This window comes from Furipterus horrens, unplaced genomic scaffold, assembly GCF_987537825.1.
Source record: "Furipterus horrens unplaced genomic scaffold, mFurHor1.1.pri manual_scaffold_2, whole genome shotgun sequence".
Lineage (NCBI taxonomy): Eukaryota > Metazoa > Chordata > Mammalia > Chiroptera > Furipteridae > Furipterus > Furipterus horrens.
In genome coordinates, this window is record NW_028327172.1 from 31,142,684 (window position 1) to 31,163,027 (window position 20,344).

General features: G+C 45.7%; 1 protein-coding gene across 2 annotated transcripts in view; it reads right to left on the minus strand.

Moving 5' to 3' along the window:
* NAV2 (neuron navigator 2) overlaps nt 1-20,344 on the minus strand; it is a 363,747-nt gene that overhangs the window by 205,226 nt on the left and 138,177 nt on the right. For both annotated transcript variants that reach the window (XM_090263202.1, XM_090263193.1), the window contains exons 4-5: nt 9,996-10,068; nt 777-1,035 (exon numbers count right to left, since the gene is read on the minus strand). In XM_090263202.1, the coding sequence (XP_090119328.1) occupies nt 777-1,035; nt 9,996-10,068 (332 nt within the window). The remainder of the gene's footprint in view (nt 1-776; nt 1,036-9,995; nt 10,069-20,344) is intronic.

The window sequence follows — 20,344 nt, forward strand, 5'->3', positions numbered from 1 at the left end:
ACCATCAAAACAAATGTTTTACAGGGCGATCTTCCGCAGAGTTGTTTAGGAGTGCAACCAGGGCCACTGTAATGCAGTAGATGGTAACTACCCAGGCCCTGTGCTTGTACATTATTCTATGGGGAGGCCCCCACCGCAACACCACAGGCAGGCCTCAGTCCCTCTGAGAACACCAGCAGAATTCAGGCCTTCATCCCGCAGAGTGGAGGGCCACAGCGGACACGGCTCCCAGCACTCTGCCAACAAACCAGTCATGATGAGTGGTAACTGCTCCCATCAGGGGATACTGGCCCACTCAGTGAAAGTGGCTGCTTGCTAAGGACCAGACCACTTGTCATCTTTCTTCTTCATTCTTGACAATTCTCTTCAGGCAAAGCTATGTGCTATGTGCTGGAGGACAACTTTGACCTCCAAGTAAGTAAAATCACTCGCATATGTAACACTGAACACCCAGTTTGTAGGCAAATGTGCAGAAGAAGTCTGCAGTCTATTTTCAAGGTCATTGACTGTATAGGAGTGTGTGTGTTATAGGTCAGAGTTAAGGCGGGAGCAGCTAATTAGCTTTGGCTGGTGGGGACTCTGACTTTAAAAAGTACATATCACCGCGGAGCACAGGAGGAGGCCTCCATTTCAAGGTCCTGCTAATTCCTCACTAACAGTAGTACTCAGCACTGAGGAAGCTCAAATAAAAAACACTTTGGAATAGGCTAGAATCTGGTCGGCGTGAAGGAGCACCCCTGAGAAAACAGACTTATCAGTTGGCAAGGAGCCCCCACCTGGACTGCATTTCTGCTTGTGCTTTGGACTGCTGATGCAGCGCTGGCTGGTGAGGCTGGCACGGGGCTTGGGGAGTGGCTGGCACCTGCTGCTGAGGAGTGCCAGCCTGGCACTGGAAGGGGGCCCCGGCCGCCTGGCACACGGCAGGCGGCAGTGGCGAGGAGAGGTGCTGCTTCTGGGGCTGCTGCTGTTGCTGCTTGTACCGGGAGAGGCTGAAGAAGAGGCCTAGAATGGCCTTGAGGTTTCCATTCCTGATTTCTGCAAGACAATGAAGAGACTGGTTAGAGGAGGAGTCCTGTCTTGTTCCAGTTCAATAGGCTGCTCCAGCCCTCCACATGAGTTACATTCCTCTAGGAAAGGCCAGCTTTCCTGAACACTTATGTGATTGGTATCACAGTCCATTAAAATCAGGCCTCAACCACAAAGAAATCAGTTTATTCTCCCCACTGGGATTAGAGGGGATACACGAGGCAAGTTGCAACTGGATGTCTGGCAAATGCCAGGAGGAAACTCTCAGTAAGGGCATAACCAAGAAGGTAGGAGTCCTGAGCAAGATGCAGCTTGTTTTAGGGACATGGCAAGTCATCGGGGACAGAGGAGCCCTCCAGTGCCAGGACAACTCACTGGTCTTCATGGGGCCCTGCCAAGTCTGCGCTCTATGCTTCAAGACCCCTGAAGTGTGCCAAGTGGCTGCGGTCCTAGTCCCAAACCCTGGCACTGCTTTACCTGATAATCCTGCCCTCAAACACAGGGCTCTGTGTCTTTCTTGTCCGCTGAAAAAATAATTTCAACTTGGGATGGGTGCAGGGATAGCCAATAAGACTTACTTCTATAAAGAATTCATGCAAAAATTCTTTTGTATTAAAAGAAATTAGAGCAGAGTGGTGATGAGAAAATTTTTATTCCAGATGGAGTTTCTCAGATGTTAAAATGTGAAGAGCTGCACGAAAGGAGTAAAATATTTATTCACCAGGCAGAGCCTACCGAAGCCAAGGGTGTTTCTTCCTGGGCAATTCCTTCTTGTATGTAGGTCTTTTAACACCAGATGTGATAACCTGGGTCTGAACTGACCCCGAAGGTGAAGTAATAGGACCCCCCAGCAAGAGGGACACAGATGGAGGAACTCTGAGGGCTCCCTAAGCTGAGGGAGTCGGGGTCAGAGGAAGGGAAGCCTCACCTGTGTGGGTAACAAAGACCCCTAGGGTAACCGCAGGCTGGGGAAGAGGCTGCTGATAAAGGAACAAGAGTCTCCTCCAAGGATCAGCTGAAGGGCAGAGGTGTGAATGGGGTTCTGCCAGTCCCTTGAGTGGTGCTGCTGATTAGACCAGGCGGAGTACTGGAGAAACTGACAACACCAACTCCTAGAATCCAGCCTTCACTCTCTACTAGGGAGTTAGCAGATTCTAATTGTGGGACAAAAACTGGTAGGAGTGCAGCATTTGGGAAACCCAAGCCATGAGTTCCAGTCTGTACTCTACCACTTACTAGCTGTGCAACCCTGGGCAAGTCACTCAACCTCTCTGGGCCTCAGTGGCAATGTTAACACAGCTTGTCCCATCACACGAGGTTGTCCTGCAGATCAAATGAGAGCATATACATGAAAGTAGGCTGTAAACAGTGAAGTCCTTCACTGATCTCGGTTATGATGTGATGAGTGTAGCCCTGGAGTCCTGTATGAGATTCCCATTTAGCTCTAGTTTCATGCCTTAAAAATGAGGATTTTCACTATGGTAACTTTATAATTCATCATGCAAACCATGAACATCTTTGAGAGTGAGGGGGGTGCTCTTAATTACACCAGGATGACAAGTGTAAGCCAGGACTGACCCCAGCAAATCAGGGTACTTATAAACCACTGTGTGCAATGCAGGGAGCAGAGAAGGTTCCAAGGAGGTGGCCAAGCCTCCCAGTTTCTTTAGATAGCTCAACTTTAACCGTTCAACTCTGCTCCTGCTTCATCCTTGGGAAACCAAAGGAGAAGCACACATCTGCTTCTAAATGTTATTACAAGTACATCAGGGCCAGGGAAAGGGAGGCTCGGACAGGACAGGGCAGTTGGCTCATTTTACTCCTGGAGAAACAGAGGCAGAAGTGACCCACCTGGGGTCACCCAGCTGGACAGTGATGGGAGTGAGGAACGGATTCAAGATGAGACAAGAGCTGGCACAGAACTTGGGACATGAGACAATTTCTTCTCAAAAATGAAACCTAGGTAAGGCTTTTAGTGCCTTTTATAATTAGTATATACCAGGTTTAGCTCTTTCCATTAATGATCTCCACCTGGGAAGTGAGTATTAGTATTTCTCTCTTATTTCAGGGGAAGCAGAGGCTCAGAAGCGTTTTATGACCCCCCAAGGTAATAAATGCTGGAGCTGGGGTTTGAATCTAGGTTTTTCTGGCTCAAAGCCTGGTCTCCTCACACTGGAGAACCTGGCTCGCCTATATACTCATCCTGTGCGGTGAACTGAAAACCACACCAGATGATGTTTTATTAAGCTAGCTGGTGGTCATCTAGGTAGTCTTTATTCTTCTTCTGTAAGTATTCTTTTGTTATGGAATGTGCCAAATATCCTATAATATACATTTTTTAAACAATTGCAAGCAAAGCAAAGAAGGAACTTGCATATCAGCTTATCCAGGGGCTCAGAGGCTGTTCACTGCAAAAGGCTGGCACGTCCACATTGGCATCCTCAGAACCTACCAGCCCAACCCAGGCAGCCTAGGAGCCAGCTTGTTGCACTCTCTACCTGTTGTGGTCATTAAGTCTTTTATTGTTCATAACAGTTTGTAGCCTTATTCCCTAAAACATCCTTGTTATTGGTCAAAGAGCACAGTGCTCCCATAAAGGTCACTGATTTTTAGAACCAGAAAGGCCTGGGTTGACATCTCTATAGTCCTTCATTTATAGACTTTGAGGACTCACAAGACTCAGCTCTGAGCCTCAGTTTTTGTCTTTAAAATGGGCAGATGTGTGGTGCTGCACCTTTCCCACCGGGTTCTTATGAGAATTAAGTGAAGACTAAATGAGAAAATGTGTGCAAAGCGCTTAGGACACCGCCTGGCTCAGTGCTTCCCTTTTTGGTTCAGAAATTATAGTTCCCTGCAGGCTCCTCGGAACTCACCACAGGGCCCTTCACCCAAAGGAAGCCTGAGCAGGGGCCGCTTGTCTTTGCAGAGTCCCTCTGTGCCAGGCACAGGTGTCAAGAAGGAAATCAGTCATGAATAGGCTCATGTTAGAGAAAACTCAATGGTGATCTTCTTTCTGTTTTTTTTTTTTTTTTAACATTTTTTTTTTAGGTATAATTCACATCCAGAAAATTAAATGTACAATAATTTTTAGTAAATTTAGTAAAATTCTAGTTGTAAAATATATCCATTACCCTGCAAAGAGTCCTTACACACACACATTCAGCTCCACACCAGTCCCAGGCAACCTCAAATCTGCTCTCTGTTTCAACAGATCTGTCTTTTCTGGGTATTTCATATAAATGGAATCATGCAATAGGTAGGTAGTCTTCTACAACTAGCATCTTTCACTTAGCATCATGTATTTAAGGTTCATCCATGTCAGAGTGTTAATCATGAGTTTCTCTATATTGCTGAGTATTATCCCATTATATGGATATACCACATTTTGTTTATCCATTCACCCGCTGGTGGACATTTGGACTGTTTCATTTTCTTTTCAGAACACAAAACTCAAGAGTGGCGAAGGCTCTGTTTGGGGTTGAAGGCCACACAGTTTATGCTACGGGTGGTCTATCACAGGCAGTATCCAAAATAGCTAGAATGGGGTCCTTCCCTTATTTTCTAAATGTCATTTGTGCTTCATGAGACCTGGTAACCCGGCCCCACAAGCAGCCTAATAACAAAATGTCATTCTGCCAGCCCACAAAAATGCTTCCTTCATGACATTTCCCAAGGCTTTGGAAAGAATATCATTTTGTATCTGATCAACTATTCTTCTCTTGATGTCCAGAGAAGGAAAATAATGGAGACCTAGAGAGAGTCGACTTGTCCAAGAAGACACTGGCTAGCTGGTGCCTAAATCATCACAGGAACTCTGCTCTCCTTCTCTTCCAGTGGCCACCCCCACATAAACTAAGAACAAACTACCAGCCATATTCCAGTTTCCCTGAGAATTCAGTATCGCCTTGACTCTGAATTTCTTTGGGTTCTGACTGATCTCTTTGTTCCCATTGGCTGGTACTAATCTGCATAGATGCTGGAGGGAATGTTGGGCACAAAGGGTAGAATAAACAGGAGACTTCTTTTCTTTCAATGTTATTTAAGAGAAACCACAGGCCTGGTTTACAAAGGAATAATCTAACACAAAGAAACCTGCTCTGTAGGAAGAAGGGATTCAGAGCCAAAGGGAGGTTTGCCTCAGACCACAGAGTTTCAGGATCCCTATTCAATTGCCTTAAGCCACGTGGGTGGTATAAGGCTCTGCCCAACTGACAGGGACTTTGGAGAGTATGGCATTATTCTTCCAGGTAGGCCTTCTACTGGACCTGCATTCACCATGTGACTTTCTACCCAACTCTCGCAGCCCTTCTGTGCACTGCTTGCCAGGCACTGACTCTGCCTACAGGAGAAGTGGCTTCAGGCGGTGGGATCAGAGCTTCCAGGGCCCCTTCTGGTGAGCAGAAATGGTCCCACATGCACCACCAAACTCACCTGTTTCTTTTATGCAAAAGATCCAGAAAGACCTCCTGCTTTCTGGCTCAGGATGAAAGGAGAAGCAAGCTCAGCATCTAGGTCTCTGGATTTCAGAGCAGAAAACCCAGGTCTGAGCTCATCAAGTCAGCAACTGATTTCACTTCAAAAGCATACACTCCCTTCCTGAAAGCATCTGGAAGGATCTTCCTGCCTCTCTTTCTCCAATTTGCAATATTACCCGGGCCCCATCTCCAGTCTAGATTTCCCTTCACCTTCCTTTTCTGTCTGGTGAATGCCGATGTGTCCTGGGGAAACATCCCTGTCCCTCTTGAAGCCCCCGTGACTGCCACAGGCAGAGCTGATCGCTGCCTTTCTTTGGGCACCACTGGACCCTGTACAGACCATTAGCACAGCTCTCTGACTAACTGGAATGAAGGCTGGTTTTGTATGACTTGACACTCTGTGTACCCCAGTGCCTAGTGCTATATGCCTGGCACATAGGATGTGCCCAGCAAGCATTTGGTTAGCTAAGCAGGATAAGCCATTATCTGAACCTCCGCTTCTCTAGCCCAGGAAGGTGGGCTCAGGGCCAGGTGGTGCAAACCCCAGGTGTTCTCAAATTCCCAGGGATCAAGGCCACACTTCCTCACAGGGACAGGTTTACAGATGGTCATGACAGGTGGTGTGTGGGTTGGGGAGGGGTTAATGGGATGTTGAAAATCACCCAGGGCAGTATGAGGTCCAAGCTCCCAGGACTCTGGCAAGCCTTCGTAGAGCAAACGAATGAATCTAACCTTTGGTAACACCGAGGGGACAGGGAGGCCAAGTCCAGGGGATGTGCCTCAAACAATCAGCATCTCCGGAGCTCACTTGGGCCTGTAGCCTCTGCTGCAGGCATCTGCTATCTGTTGCCTGGAACAAAGGGTCTCTGGCTCTCTAACAGGCAGGTCCGGGCAGGAACTGAGCTGCCGAAATGCTTCAAGGACAGGTGCATACACCCTTCTGGGTCTGAAACCAGCTTTAGTCACTGGGAAAGGGTGGAGATGTACCTATGGGGCTTTCCAACTGCTGATGTTTTTTTCATCAGGAGGAGCCTCGAGGCACTCAATTGTCTTCAAATGGAAAATAAAAAGCATTAAAACGACATTATTTCTTTAAGTACTATAATGCTTTTCTAGTAGTTAAGGAGGTGGTTAGAAGTGTGGGTAGATGTGAGTAGTAGAAAATACCAGGCCTTCAAATCAGCAGATGCAAGGCGCTTATTCACTGCTGACCTTGGGGACCTCCCTTTTCCCATGTGCAACTTAACCTCTTTGGGCCTCAGTTTCCTCATGTGTGTGACTGGGATAATGTGAATACTGACCTCATAAGGTTGCTGGCAAGATTAAACAAGATATAAAATGTTATGGCATTTATTAATAGCTCAGTGACTGACACATTGTGAGTTCTTAATAAATGATTTCTATTCCCACGATTGAACAGTATGTCAAGTGAGATTCCTGTTAACCCTGCAATTGTGAATAAGGCCCATTTGAGGGTAAAGGCTCTATGTACCCTTGCTTTTTAGGTCAAGGAGCTGACAAAGGTTGGAGTTGGCCACCATCCCTTACGACTGTACAAGTTCAGAATCAATCTTACCACCAAACACCATCATCATCATCCCTCACTTCCCAAGAAATCAGTATCAGTAGATCTAGATGCACGACTGTCATGGGGGTACAGGAGGGGGGTAATGTTTGATGACCACAGAGACAGGGTATTTCTTCCCTCACCAAGGAGCAAGAAGGTGGGGTCCCCGTACTCCTTGCAGCCAAAGGCAAGGACGCTCTAAAAGAATCACTCCAAGTTGGGGTGCTGGCCTTCCAGTCCCCAGCTGGACACCTGCTTAGCAGGGACTTGGCAGATCTCCCTCTTGGCCTGAGGAGAGATCATATGGCAGGGAACTTCCAGGGTACAGGAGGCCTGTTCAACCTACTGCAGTGGAAGATGGGGCCCTCACCTTCAGGCTGGTTCTATGATGGATAATGAAAGGATCGTGAGACTGGGATCTACAGCCTTACCAGGACCACCTTGGCATGGAGACAAAGGGTAGCCTGAGTCAGGGGTTGGGACCTGAATGCTACCAGCAGGAAATGAGTTGAAAGAGGTGGTCAAATCTCCTAACAGTCTACCAAGGCCCGGGAAGCAGCAGGGCATAAACTCCCACCTGGGAACAGGAGCAGTTACCAAAGAAGAAGACAGCAACTTTATCACCAGCTGAACTGTGCTTGTCTGCGCTGTCCCAATCCTGGAGGCTCAGGCATAGGCACAAGGGAAGGGAAAGGAAGTCAAGTTATCATGTCTCCATCACCCTCCAACCTTCCAAAGCCACATGTACTGGGAGGCATGGGGATAGGAGCTTCGACTACAGTCTGAGCTTAAAGTTTAAAAATGAACAAGATATAAAACTGTTCTCATAATGAGCATGACTGAAGAGTTATAGATTTGGCCAAGATATCATTGAGTCTCGACTCAGTAGGAAAGATGGGGGATCAAAACAGCACAGCTGGGGGCAGTTACTGAAATGCCATAAACACACTTCATAATTATACCCCAATAACTGATAGCTCAACACACTGGTTCCACATGTGCCTCTCTACACCCAGGCTCACAGGCTGCAACATCTCCGAGGGGCAAAGGGCCGAGTGCCTCTGCACCACATGCCTCCCTGGGCTCCACACCACCCTCTGAGGCTGTGGTCCAGTGAACAGAAACTTCTCAATCCTTTTTTGCTTTCTTCCACCTATACACGGCATGCCTCGACTGTATCCACCTGCTGTCCCAAAAGGCACCATGAACATGAGCTCCAAAATCACAGAGATCTTGGTTCAAATCCTGCCTCCGCCATTCGCTAGCTACAAGTCTTGGTATGTCACTAATAACCTTTTTAAGCCACAGTGTCCTCATCTATAAACTCAGCCTATTATAATTCCCAACTTCAGTGTTTGTGGGTGTGTGGAGTTGAACAGGGCAGAGGCAGGGCAATGGGTAGAGAGATGGAAGAGTGGCCAGATGCCCACAACCCAAAGAGTCCTTTCTGTTGAGCAAGACTCTAAAGAAGTCCCTGCTGATGCTCTGCCCAGGGGCACAGGCTGGGTGGTCCAATCACTCCTAGAAACCAGGAGAAGCATGTGCCTGCCACCTACAGGCCAGCATGAGAATTCTCCCACAGGAGGAAATAAGGGGGAATCTGTGTCTCTCTACCTATCCAGGAAACACCAACCCATCAATCACCCCCACACCCCAGCAAGGTGCATGCCCTATGTCATTCCACCTGAATCTCAACCCACTGGAGGAGAGCTCATACCCCAAGGGTAAGGGAACCTGCCAAGGACCCTCCTCTTAGAGCTGCGAAGAGGGCTCACCACCCAACAGCTGCTTCAGAGAACTCTGGAAGCAGTGTGACCATGCCTGACATGGGACAGGCCCCGCACACTTGAGTTCCCACGAGGGGGATTCCAACAGAACCACTCAGAGACAGGACTCACCCACGAGACACCAGATGTGACTATCCCCTGCCCCAACACTGGAAGAGACTGCCAGGAAAAGCGAGCTTCCCCTGCATGGCAGAGCAGAGGCAAGAAACAGGCCCCAAAGCAATCCATCACATTTGCAAACTTACCTGCTCCACGGGGGCTGCTTCCTTCCTCACCGCTCCCCTCCTCCCCACCCTGGCCACTGGAGTGGATGCTCACAGGCATCTTTTCGGAACATAACCTTGCTAGGAAAAAGGGGTGTCATCTGAAGCCCAAACTGCTTTACCCGTCCTGGGAAAAGTGGAGGCAGGTGCAGTCTAATGAGTTTGGGAGGATGATGGGGCCTATGGCAGCTCTGGAGCTGGCAGCTGCTTGTATTTACAAGTAGGAGAGAGAGGGAGTTTCCAGAGCAACATCTTGCCCAAGGAGGCTGAGAATTCAGATCAGCCATCTCCAGACCAATACCTAACTGAAGAGCAACCACCAGCAACACTAATGTACTAATTAGCCACCAAATTTGAGTTAATTAAAAACTAATCAGGATGTCAAAATGTAGCATCTCGTTAATACATCAAATGCTTTTAATTATTTTTAAGCCAGGAAAAGTACTGCTTCTTCTAATAAGAGATAAGGACTGGGCATTCCTCCCTGGGAACTGTGCAGTTTAAATATGTTCTGTGGTTAAGCGTCCTCTCTCCCACAGATAAGGCCTGGCTTGATAATTAACTGAATTGCTAGTCAGGTGAATAAAATCGGCATTGTTTGATTAAGCCCTTCTCAAAGAGAAGCAGCTCTGTGTTCACTGCTCTCGCAGACACGGCCAACATGGTTGAATGTGCATTCCTGGAGTGATTCTTTAGGCTGTCAAAAAGTTGGCACCCTCAAGTTCAAACAAGCATTGTGATGCCTCAAAACCAGAAGGGAGACAAAACCAGAAGAGGCCACCAGCATCTCACGTCTTTGCTGCATTCACGTTGTCAGTAAGTAACAGGTGGGCATTTCTAATGATGAAAGACAGCTTCACAACAAGCGCTGACTCACCTTCTGCAGACAGCCCCTGAATGTTTATCCCCTTAGCTGCCAGGAAGTTCAAGCAGGCATCTATGTTTTCAATCTAGGAGGAAAAAAAAACAACACACACTAAATAAACGTTCAGCCTTCTCCAGAGCCATCTCTTAGGAGAAACAAAGTGCTATGTTAGAGAGAGGGTTCCTTGTGCATTTGCTAAAGTTCTTGACAAGAAAAACAGGAGGACAAGAATAGATGCAGGTCAGGACTCTCCTTTGCCTGTACTTGCACAGGAAAAGGTTACCTAATATCCCAACTGCACGGAGCCAAAAGTTGAGGCCTTGGATGGCTCACGGCTGCCAAAAATAACCAGGGTGGAACTGGAGCTCTTATGTTGATCAATGTCGCCGGTGCAATCCTGAAAACTTGAGCAGCTGCCAGAAGCATGGAGGTGGGGATGAGGTTAGTAGACCCACTCATCTACCAGCAGCTGGGAGAAATTTCCAGCCACCAGGGCAGCAGGCAGTCAAATGAACATGAATGGGAGTTTCAGCAGGAATCTGGGTAGTGTTTACTCACAAAATTCTCAGGATGGCAGGCATCGCAGATGACCAGGGAGGGCTGTGACCTCCCTGAACCCCACTGTTCTTTGTGTTTTCTGTGGCAAGAAGGGGCCTACCAAACAGAGACCAGGAGGCCTCCCTCCTTTGCCAGGGTTGATGCCAAGGCCAAGGGCGAACCATCATCCAGCCCGCACCAAAAAACTAGGTCATTCCCAGAGGTCTGATCTGACTTCAGTTTTCAGGGCTAATTATTTTTTTGGTCTACAGGAAAAGGTTCAGGCTTGATTAATGTCAGTGGTGACCCCAAGTGAAAGAAATTGTTTTTCACTTGACACAGGGGGATCTTTGAATTTCACACAACTTACATTTCACAGTGGGATCCTGCTCACCTCTCCGACCACCTAACACCCACCTGACTTCCCAGGCACCACCAACATTCTTATGAACCCAAACAAGTATTTAACTCATGGAATTTATTTTTCATTAATAAATGACTGCCTTTCACGGTGCGCACAGAACCACTCTCCTTCCTTGTCCCCACGCAATATCCTGGTGGCTCCTTCATAGCCCGAGAGTGAAGCATCTACATGTTAACAGCTCTAATTTGAGAAGAGTCTGCCCCAGTCTCCTAGCAGTCCTCCTGAAGGTCACGTCCACCCTCCTCCTAATATCAGCACTCCCCTTTTCTACTCTCAGTCTTCACATCTTCCAAATGCTTTAAATTAAGCTTTGGGACACTTGAATAAAACGGCACCCATTTTAGAGAAATTCATCAACCCTGAGTTTGTGGTTGCCCCATCCTTGCATTTTTTAGCTCAGGTTTGTTTCCATCTCTTTCCCGGCCACCAGGTCACCTTCAAGGAGACATTTTTTCACCTCAAGGGAAAGGGCAGAATGCAATTTCCTGCAAACTAAATAAATGCTGTTGTTCCAGGTTATGCCTGCTACCACTGCAGAACATCATTTCTATAAAGAGGGGAAGAAAAGTGAGATTGCTTTTAAGCCTCCTTTCTCCTTTCCAGCCCAGAATGACTGACAGTGACAGTCAGGTGCTACCATCTTGGAGGGAGAAGGGAAGAGGAAGAAAGGAAGAGCATGCTGGGAATCCCCGTGGAAGGTGTTTGGGAGCAATTTTCTTCTATTTGTAAGTATAATAAAAATGATACCTGTAAATGCTATTTCACCTGATGACAAAACCAAGAGTTTGAGAAAATAATTACCAGTCCTCATTAACGCTATTGAACACAGTGGTAATATACCAAAGTAACTCAAAAGGACTTGCGGCCTCCACAAAGAGGCGCTGGTATTTAAATCATGGTATAATTATAAAATTTCGCTTCTACCCCTTGTCTCTTCCTATAATCCTATCCTATTTCTTTAGCATATTATTTTGCACATAGCTGATAAACAAGACCTTGGCAATTATGTTCCCATGGAAAACAAAAAAAAGCAAAAGCAAAAGCTGACTACTCATGAATCTGTTAATGCAAAAATCAAAAATAGTACACTTGATATTATCCTGGCATGTGCCATGTAGACGGACAGTCATGGGTTAAGGTTTTTCAACAATAGTGCAGCAGCGTAAGGCTAAATTAAAGGACACCCACCAACATATTCAAGAAAAACACTGCTCTACTACCATACAGTAATTCTATAGAAATTTCCTTCCAAGGAACATAAAGAACTTGTCCCATTCACAGAGCATTCAATGCCTATCATTTAAAGTATATGTGATTTCTTCTTGCAAGGCTAGTCTTGGTATACTTCAACTCAGCCATCTATTGGGCTTTCTTTTAATGTTAAAATATATTAAAGCAATGAATAATTATAAATAGGTTACCTAGAATACCTTATCCTTCTATTGAGTTTTCAAAGCTCTGTTATTCTTTCAACGAATTTCATAATTTAGATTGGTAGTTCTCCACTGGGTGGGGGAGAACAGGAGAGAAGGGGCAAGGATTTTGTCCCTCAGGGGACACGTGACAATGTCTGGAAAGATCTTGGGTTGTCACAATAGGGATGGGCATAGGTGGGGAACCACTCCTGGCGTCTAGTGGGTAGAGGCCAAGGATGCTGCTAAACACACTACATTGCACAGGACAGCCCCCACAATAGAGAATTATCCAATCCAAAATGTCAGTAGTGCCAAGACTAATACACCCAAGTGATGTGATCCTTTTCATTATTCATCCACTCAATATAATTGTTCGCATGTCTGCTCAGTGCTAGGCACTGTGCTCAATTCTCTTGATGGTGGTAGTCCGGGGTCCTCCTTCCTGTCCAGGAATCCACATCTACATAATGCTTCTCTTTAGTGTCCCCAGACACATTGAACACACACCCCTACCTCCAGCCATTTCAGGGAGAATCAAAGTATATAAATAGGGATGCATGAGGATCTTCCTTCATTAGGTTAAGAGAAGAGGCCGAGAGTACCCAGGGTGCTTTCTCCTAAAGACATGAAACAGGGAGCAATATACAGATGGCCAGACTACGCTTTCTGAAAATGTTAAAACTAATAATAAGAACCTGGGTCAAAATTTAAAAGACAATTCATACGTCCATCAAGAGCCTTGAATTTTTTCCCCTCTACTATGAATTTGCTGCTCACAGGAGGAGCTCAGAAAACATTCCTGAGTCTCAAACCCACTCTTTAATAATGTTCTGTTGAGGTTAAAAATCACTCCTGACAAGGCAGCCGAGACCCACGCGCTTTTCATCTGCACCCCAGGAAGAGAGCGGAGCTGGGAAGCAGAACAGGGTCAGATGTGAATTCCAACCTCCGGCTTCACTTGGAATGAGATCAGAAGGCAAGAAGGTTTCTTTGATCCAGGCTCCCTTGTGATTAAAATTCACCTTAAGGTTTTCTTCCAAATACTGTCCAGGTAAACAACCCATCTTCATGTCCCATTGAGACTGCAAACTGCCACCAAACCCTATAAGGGGAACAGCCGGGTGGCAGGAGCCCGGAACGCCTCACAGCACGAGGGTGTCCTCAGGCCCCGCTTTAATAAGGCTCATGTGTGATCCAGACACATAGTGCAAGATGAAGACCCGGTTCAAGTTGGGAGGCAGAGCAAAGGAAAAGACTCTTAACCAGCAAAGTATGTAAATACAGCCAAGACTGTTCATTAACACATAGCGGCCAATATAAACTACTTTCCAAAATTAGCTGAAAAAATCTGTGCTAACTTGGACATTCCAGTGCTGCTGAGGGGGCAGGGTGAGAAGGCTGTTGTAGTTGTTGCCATAGCTCTGCGATAGAGTTCCTGAAGTTTACAGGATCAGCTGGGGTGGAGGCTGGAAGCCTGGAGGTGGGACCCCCATGTGGCTCAGAGACCCTGGGAGCAGAAAGATGTTGGGCGAACGAGGGGCTAGAGTTAGGGTTTAGACCAAGACCAAGATGCACTTCCCAGGGCTTCCCTCTGTTTAGTGCCGTATGTGGCCTCCACCCTGTGTGGTCCATGAACACCCAAAAGAAAAAAACCTGCAATGAAGCCCTTCTCCTAGTCTTAGCCAGAGTCTGCATCCCAAAGTTGAATAGTTTTTCAACCGTCTCTGAACTTTAGAGTTGGCAGAGCAACTCTCATGGACCATGTATGCTGTAGCCTTTGTCTCCCACATCCAGACATAGATCCCCACCCAAGACAGCCAGAGAGCAAGGAAAATCAAAACAAATGCCAAACAACTGGAAAGAGGGGGGACGGGGGTGGGAGGCAAATGGAAAACTTCACATTTCAATCATGATTAAGGCTGGACCGGGTCTCACGATAACGTCAAATATGCAACCTCGGAAGTGCTGCTGTATAGCTCCTTGGTAGCTTAGAGACTGATCAAATACCATCTGTTGTGGCAGTTGTCATGGCAGCATGTTTCTCTGAATACCAGTGTAGCTGAGTGCAAAGCGCATGAAACGGTGGATGCAAATGAAGACCATCTCTACTGGCAACACTGCAGCCCAGGGGACGATGGGGCTCAGGACACCAAGTGAAAGGGGTGCTAGGTTTTGCGTTAAGAGCTTCCCTCACAGATTTCCAACCTGGGAGGATGAAACTGGGAGGGGAGGCAAACAGGCTGAATTGAAGTCAGACATTGTCACAGTCATTTTTTTTTTTTAAATCATGAAATGCCTAAAGTCTCGGGAATGGGAGATCCAGACCCAGACAAGGATGAGTGAGAACTGGCAAGTTCTGGGGATTTTGAAAGCATAGTGTAGATTCTTCATCAGCCTCGTGGAGCAACTCAACTTCCTTCCAGACATGTGTGTGATCCCCACACTTGATATTGCTACTTGTGAACACAAATAATCATTCATTCATCCATTTCTTCACCTATATTTACTGAGGACCTACTGGGTGTCAGGCAGTGTGCTGGTACTGGGTATACAGTGGTGAAAAAACAGATGTAATCCCCACTCTGTAGAACCTATAGTCTAATATAGGAAACTGGCATTAAACAAATAGTGCACAAATAGCATCTGTCACATATTACAAGACTTGATCTAGCCTGAGAGACAGGGATCAGGTAAGAATTTCTTAAGGAAGAGATAGCAAGTGTGTCCACAGAGACAGGGCTTTTTGTCTGTTCTGTTCATTGATGTAGCCCCAAACTCCTAAAATAGCATGGGATATATCGTAATTACTTAAGAATATTTGTTGACAACAGGGGAATTTGAGCCTAGGCTTAAGAGTTCGCTGGGAATCCAGAGTGGGAAGAAAAGAACAAACCCATCATAGGAAACCTAATGCTTGAACGCTTCCAGGCAAATGCAGCATACCGCATTTGGGAACCAAAAAGAAATCTAAATGGCTGAAGGCCAGTGCACACAGAAGAGCAATAGAGATGACAGTAAGCAAGAGCGGAGTGCCAGCCACATGGAGCTGAACTCAGGAGCTACCATTTGAAGGAGAGAAGGCAGGGGTCCTTCCAGTTCTTAGGGAAGCCTTATCACTGTCCCATTACCATGCCAATAGCAGGAAGGTCAAGCCCTTCCAGTCAGAAAGTTCAAAGATGCCAAGGATGGCTGAAGCAGTGTCCTGGAGGTGGGCCTCCAGGGACATCCGGGCTGGGCATGGAGACAGGGAGGAGCGGAAAGGGAATGTCAGCATCTGTGGTCACGTGCATTAGGAAAGTCTGTTTCATATCTAACCCTCTGAAACTCCTTCCTGTGACTCTTTCCAAAAATAAATGTAAAAAAGAAAAATAGAAATTCAATCATGAAACCAAACCAAAAAGCAGAAAACACTTTGAAGCAATGCCCTCCTAAATGCCTGCCTCCCCAGGGTTATCTGTCCTTCTTCTGCATTTCCAGGGGCCACCACCTGATGCATGATTTGTCCAGTTTCACTTATTTTTGGTCCACCTATGTCAGCATCATCCTAGGATCACATGGTTCATGGGCCACACAGTATGGTCCCGGAGTTGTACAACCCCATGGGACAGAACTGGCAGGGTCTGGACACTGTAGTTGTGATCTTAGAAGGGGACCCCAGAATAAAGAAAATGTATGGTGGCATTTCCAATTCTCTAGGTGAGGGACTATTTGATAGCATCTCTACCTGCAAACCCCATTGGCTGTCACTGGCCTGGCTGATGCTTAGAGCTCTCTGTGTCCAGCAGTATAGGGGTTCCATCCCTCTGACCCAGCATGGTCTAGTCAAGCATCAAAGCTTCCAGCTAGTCAGCTCTAGCTCTCTGGGTGGCTTTAAAGCAGAAAGCTTAAATAAGAATGTGGGACTCGGGCTGGATGGGGCTCAAGTCCCTCTGTCCAGTCTGTTTCTCCTGCATCTTTAATGCCTTACCCAGCTCCTTCAATTTGGCAATGTTATCCACCTTATCTATTATAGTATTTATAACTTCAGCTTTCCAACACTGTGGTCAAGAATTCCTTTAAAGAAAAAAAAAAAAAAACAAAAAAACTCTGTAGGAGTCTCTCTGCTGTTACAACAAATGGGTAAGTCCATATGGGTATCAAAAACTCTCTAGAGGAGAAAAAATATTTAAAACAAGAATCTCAAATTCCTCCATTAACTATCCTTCCAACTGTCTAGACAATTTCATTTTTTCTACTATTGTCTGACTTCTCAATTTTTCCCTTTAAGCAAAGAAAGAAACCTCGGAAGGGAGTTGTAACTAAAGGTGCAGAAGTCAGTCCTTATTTTGGAGGCTCCCATAATACACCCTCATGGTTGAGCTCTGCAGAGTATCCCCCTTTATTTAATTAATTAATTAATTTATTTATTTATTTATTTTCTACAGTGGGCAATGTGTTTATTAAAGAGAGATGGTTGTCTTTGAAATGGATGCCTCTGCGATCAAAAGCCTAAAGTCAGGTACTTAGATTATAATAATAAAAAAAGCTAATTATCAGGTATTTATACTACATCTTCTTTTAGGGATACTAATCATGGGGTTCCACCCTTGATGACTTCATTTATATTTTTTTGGCATTCTTTTTATTGTTGTTCTATTACATAATCCTAATTTTTGCTCTGCACAGTGTCCCCTTTTAGACATGGCAGTCATTAAGAGGAGAAAACTCCACTGGGGATCAGCACTGTCAGAGAAGCCCAACAGATGCCTTTGTGTGCGTTCCTTTGTTTTCCCATTCTGAGTATCTTTTCTCCTGTCAACAACTTTAGAGTAATGACCCCTAACTTCCTAGCATTCCCAAAAGGGACTGTTCCAAGACGAGGCCTCCAAGCCAGCAGTTGGACACAAATGCTGAAGGGGGATAAATAGGATCAAGGGGTGATATTTAGAGGACATAACACAGGCTTTGGGTGCAGACAAATCTGCGTTCAAATCCTGATTCTGCCATTTACTAAATCATTATCTTCAGCAAGTTGGCTAACCTGTAAAATGGGCCATATAACACCTAATACATAGGGTAGTGGTTGTCACTAAATGAGAAGATATATGGGTAATGCTAAGAAAGGGTCCAATAACCAGCAACTTTTGTTACTGTATTGCCATTTTTGACACGGTTGTTCCTGGGGAATAGTTCTAAGGCCATAACATGCTCAAAGCTGTGTGTGAGTTGGACCCTAGGAAAACAGAGAGTTAGACCAGGTTCTCTGGGCTGCCTTTCATTTGCCCCTCTTAGCTTTCCTCTCAAGCCCAGCTTATCCAGGACTCTGGGCCCTTTTCATCACCTGATGTCATGCCTGCCCCTCACCAATGCCCCCCCTCCCTTAAAGAAATATTTTATTTATATTTAGAAAGAGGGGAAGGGAGGGAGAAAGGGAGGGAGAGAAACATCTATGTGAGAAACATCATTTAGCTGCCTCTCATACATACCCTGACCAGGGACCAAACCTGCAACCTGGACATTTGCCTTGACCGGGAATCAAACTAGTGACCTTTTGCTTTGCAAGCTGATGTCCAACCAACTGAGCCACACCAGTCAGGGCACCAACCCCTCTCTTGAAAAGACACTGATCAACTAATTCACCCCAAGGCAGAAGGGATTGCAGCTTGCTTCCTGCATGTTACCTCTTCCCAGGGGTACTCCATCACAATTATTAGGTGACAGTATCTTTCAGAACACAGACTTTGGATTCCACATTGGATTCTGGTTTCCTATGACCCTAGGAAAATTATTAACTGCTTCTAGCCTCAAATTTGGGTTGATGTATGTCAAGGGTCTAGAAGTTTACAGAGTCAGAGCTATAAAAAGGCTCTTTCCTCACACAGTTCCATAATGGCAGAACTCCACACATCCCTGGCCTCTCCTGAAAGTGAACAATCATTAGAGAATTGTGACATGTGGAGACTCACTAAGTTACACAACACCAGAGCTAAGAATGGGTTCCTTGTAGCTAAAATTCATTTTAACCCTGTCAGAATCAGCACCTATCGTCCAGAAAGCTTTCTGGTCAGAGTCCCTGCTATTAAGTTACATGGAAAATCATAAGACTTCAGACAAATAGTTTTGTTAAAATGAACTTTTTTTTTGTATTTTTGCAAAAAACTTTGGCTTTACCTTCAAAGAAGCTTCCAAACTCATCCCAACTTTAACAAGAAAACCCTGACTTGTGGACCCCAAACACACGGCTGCCTCTTGAACCAGTGGGAGCAGAGTGGCACTTGTTGGAGAATTTCACCCAGGAACTAGCTAGAACTTGGTAGCCTCATTCATCCCTTGAAAAACAATGACTGAGTGTTTAGTCTCTTGCGGGCCTGCTCTAGGGAAGGGGAAACAGTGGCGACAGAACAGTGTGGTCCTCTGCTCCCGCTCCCGCTCCCACTCCCGCTCCCGGAGCAGATGGCCTCCTGGGCAGGGCTCACTGACAGCATGCATCATCCCACTAAACAGAGCTCACAAGCGTGCTAAGCACCAACTATACCTATCAACTCACCTGCTGAACAGCCTGACACTGACTCACTATGCTCTTTTTAGAAGGTCTGGGTTCTTTTGGAATCTTTGCCATATGTACATGCTGAAATCCATAAGCCACCAGAGAGTCTTCAAGAGGCAGCAGCATACAAATGCAAAATAAAACAAAACAGCAGATCCTTGCTATTCCCCAGAGAGCAGAGAATCCTCAATTTTGGGAATACCACTAGAATGTGTCATTTCACCCACAAAACAAATACACATAGAGAAGCAGGGTAATAGAGTAATTTGTAGATGAAAGGCAAGAGCCAGACGCACTCACCAGCTTGGTGACTAGCGCCTGCACATGAGCTTGTTGTGATCCAGTTTCGTGGCTCAGCCAAACTGTTGAAGTTTATAGCTTGTGGCTTTTCTGGGTTGCTCATGAGCAGTCCATCCACTGATTTCAACCCTGCAGTTCCAAGGATAGCTACGGAAGTGCAAGACACGTCCTGGAAGCATTGCTAACCAGGAAAGCAAGGCTAAGCAGATTAAGTTTGAATGTTCAATATTCAGTTCCGATTCCTGCAAGACTTTGCCCTCCACAGGTGGTGACAGCTGGAACGAAGGCACCTGCTCTCTCTTCCTCTGACTGTTATATGTCACCTGCAGTGTTCATTTTTGCAGGGGACATAACTCAAACACTGCCCTTCTCTTTCCTCTTTGATTATGGATGTTCCTATCAAGGAGTAGGTGATTATTCTATGCCAAGCTCAATTCTAGGACTTTTCATGTACATTAACTCTATCAATTTCAAAAGCTATTGGTAGGTATGGCCACAGAGCTTAGCCTAAATTCTAGACTAGTGGTGGTCATTAGTATATAATTTGTGAGATTTTGCAAGTAGTAAACAAAATACTTTACGCCAAAAAAACAGATTTGGCAAATAATTCCAAATTCTGAAGTGTGTGACCAAGTCAAAGAGCTACATGCTAATCAGTCAGAAATTACATAAGATTAAAATAATTAAGACTATTAATTATATGAAAATAATTCTCAGTTCTGCCTCCTGCCAAAGCCAGCATGTCAGAGGCATGGCCCAAGTCCACCAGAAGAGAACAAACTAGACAAGGAAGGTCTCTATTGCAGGATATCCTCGAGCTTTCCGAGGATACAAGATATCTAATGCACCTGTGAAGAAATAGTGACACTTTTTCACTTGTCATACAATGCTAAGCTATCCTACTATTTCTGTCTTTGTCAAATATTCAGTTCAACTAGATAAAGCTGCCACTTCTGTGAGTAAAAAATAGCTAAATATTGGCTATTTCGTATGGTTCTATCCATAGAAACACATCCTCCTCCTAAAGGCTAAAATTACACTGCTAGTGATTATAAAAATGGAGCATTTTACAGGCATTTATAAACAAAGCATAAGTAAATGCTAAAAAATCTCTGCAAGTGTCTCTTAAAGGAGTCTCACAAGACTGATGATGATAATA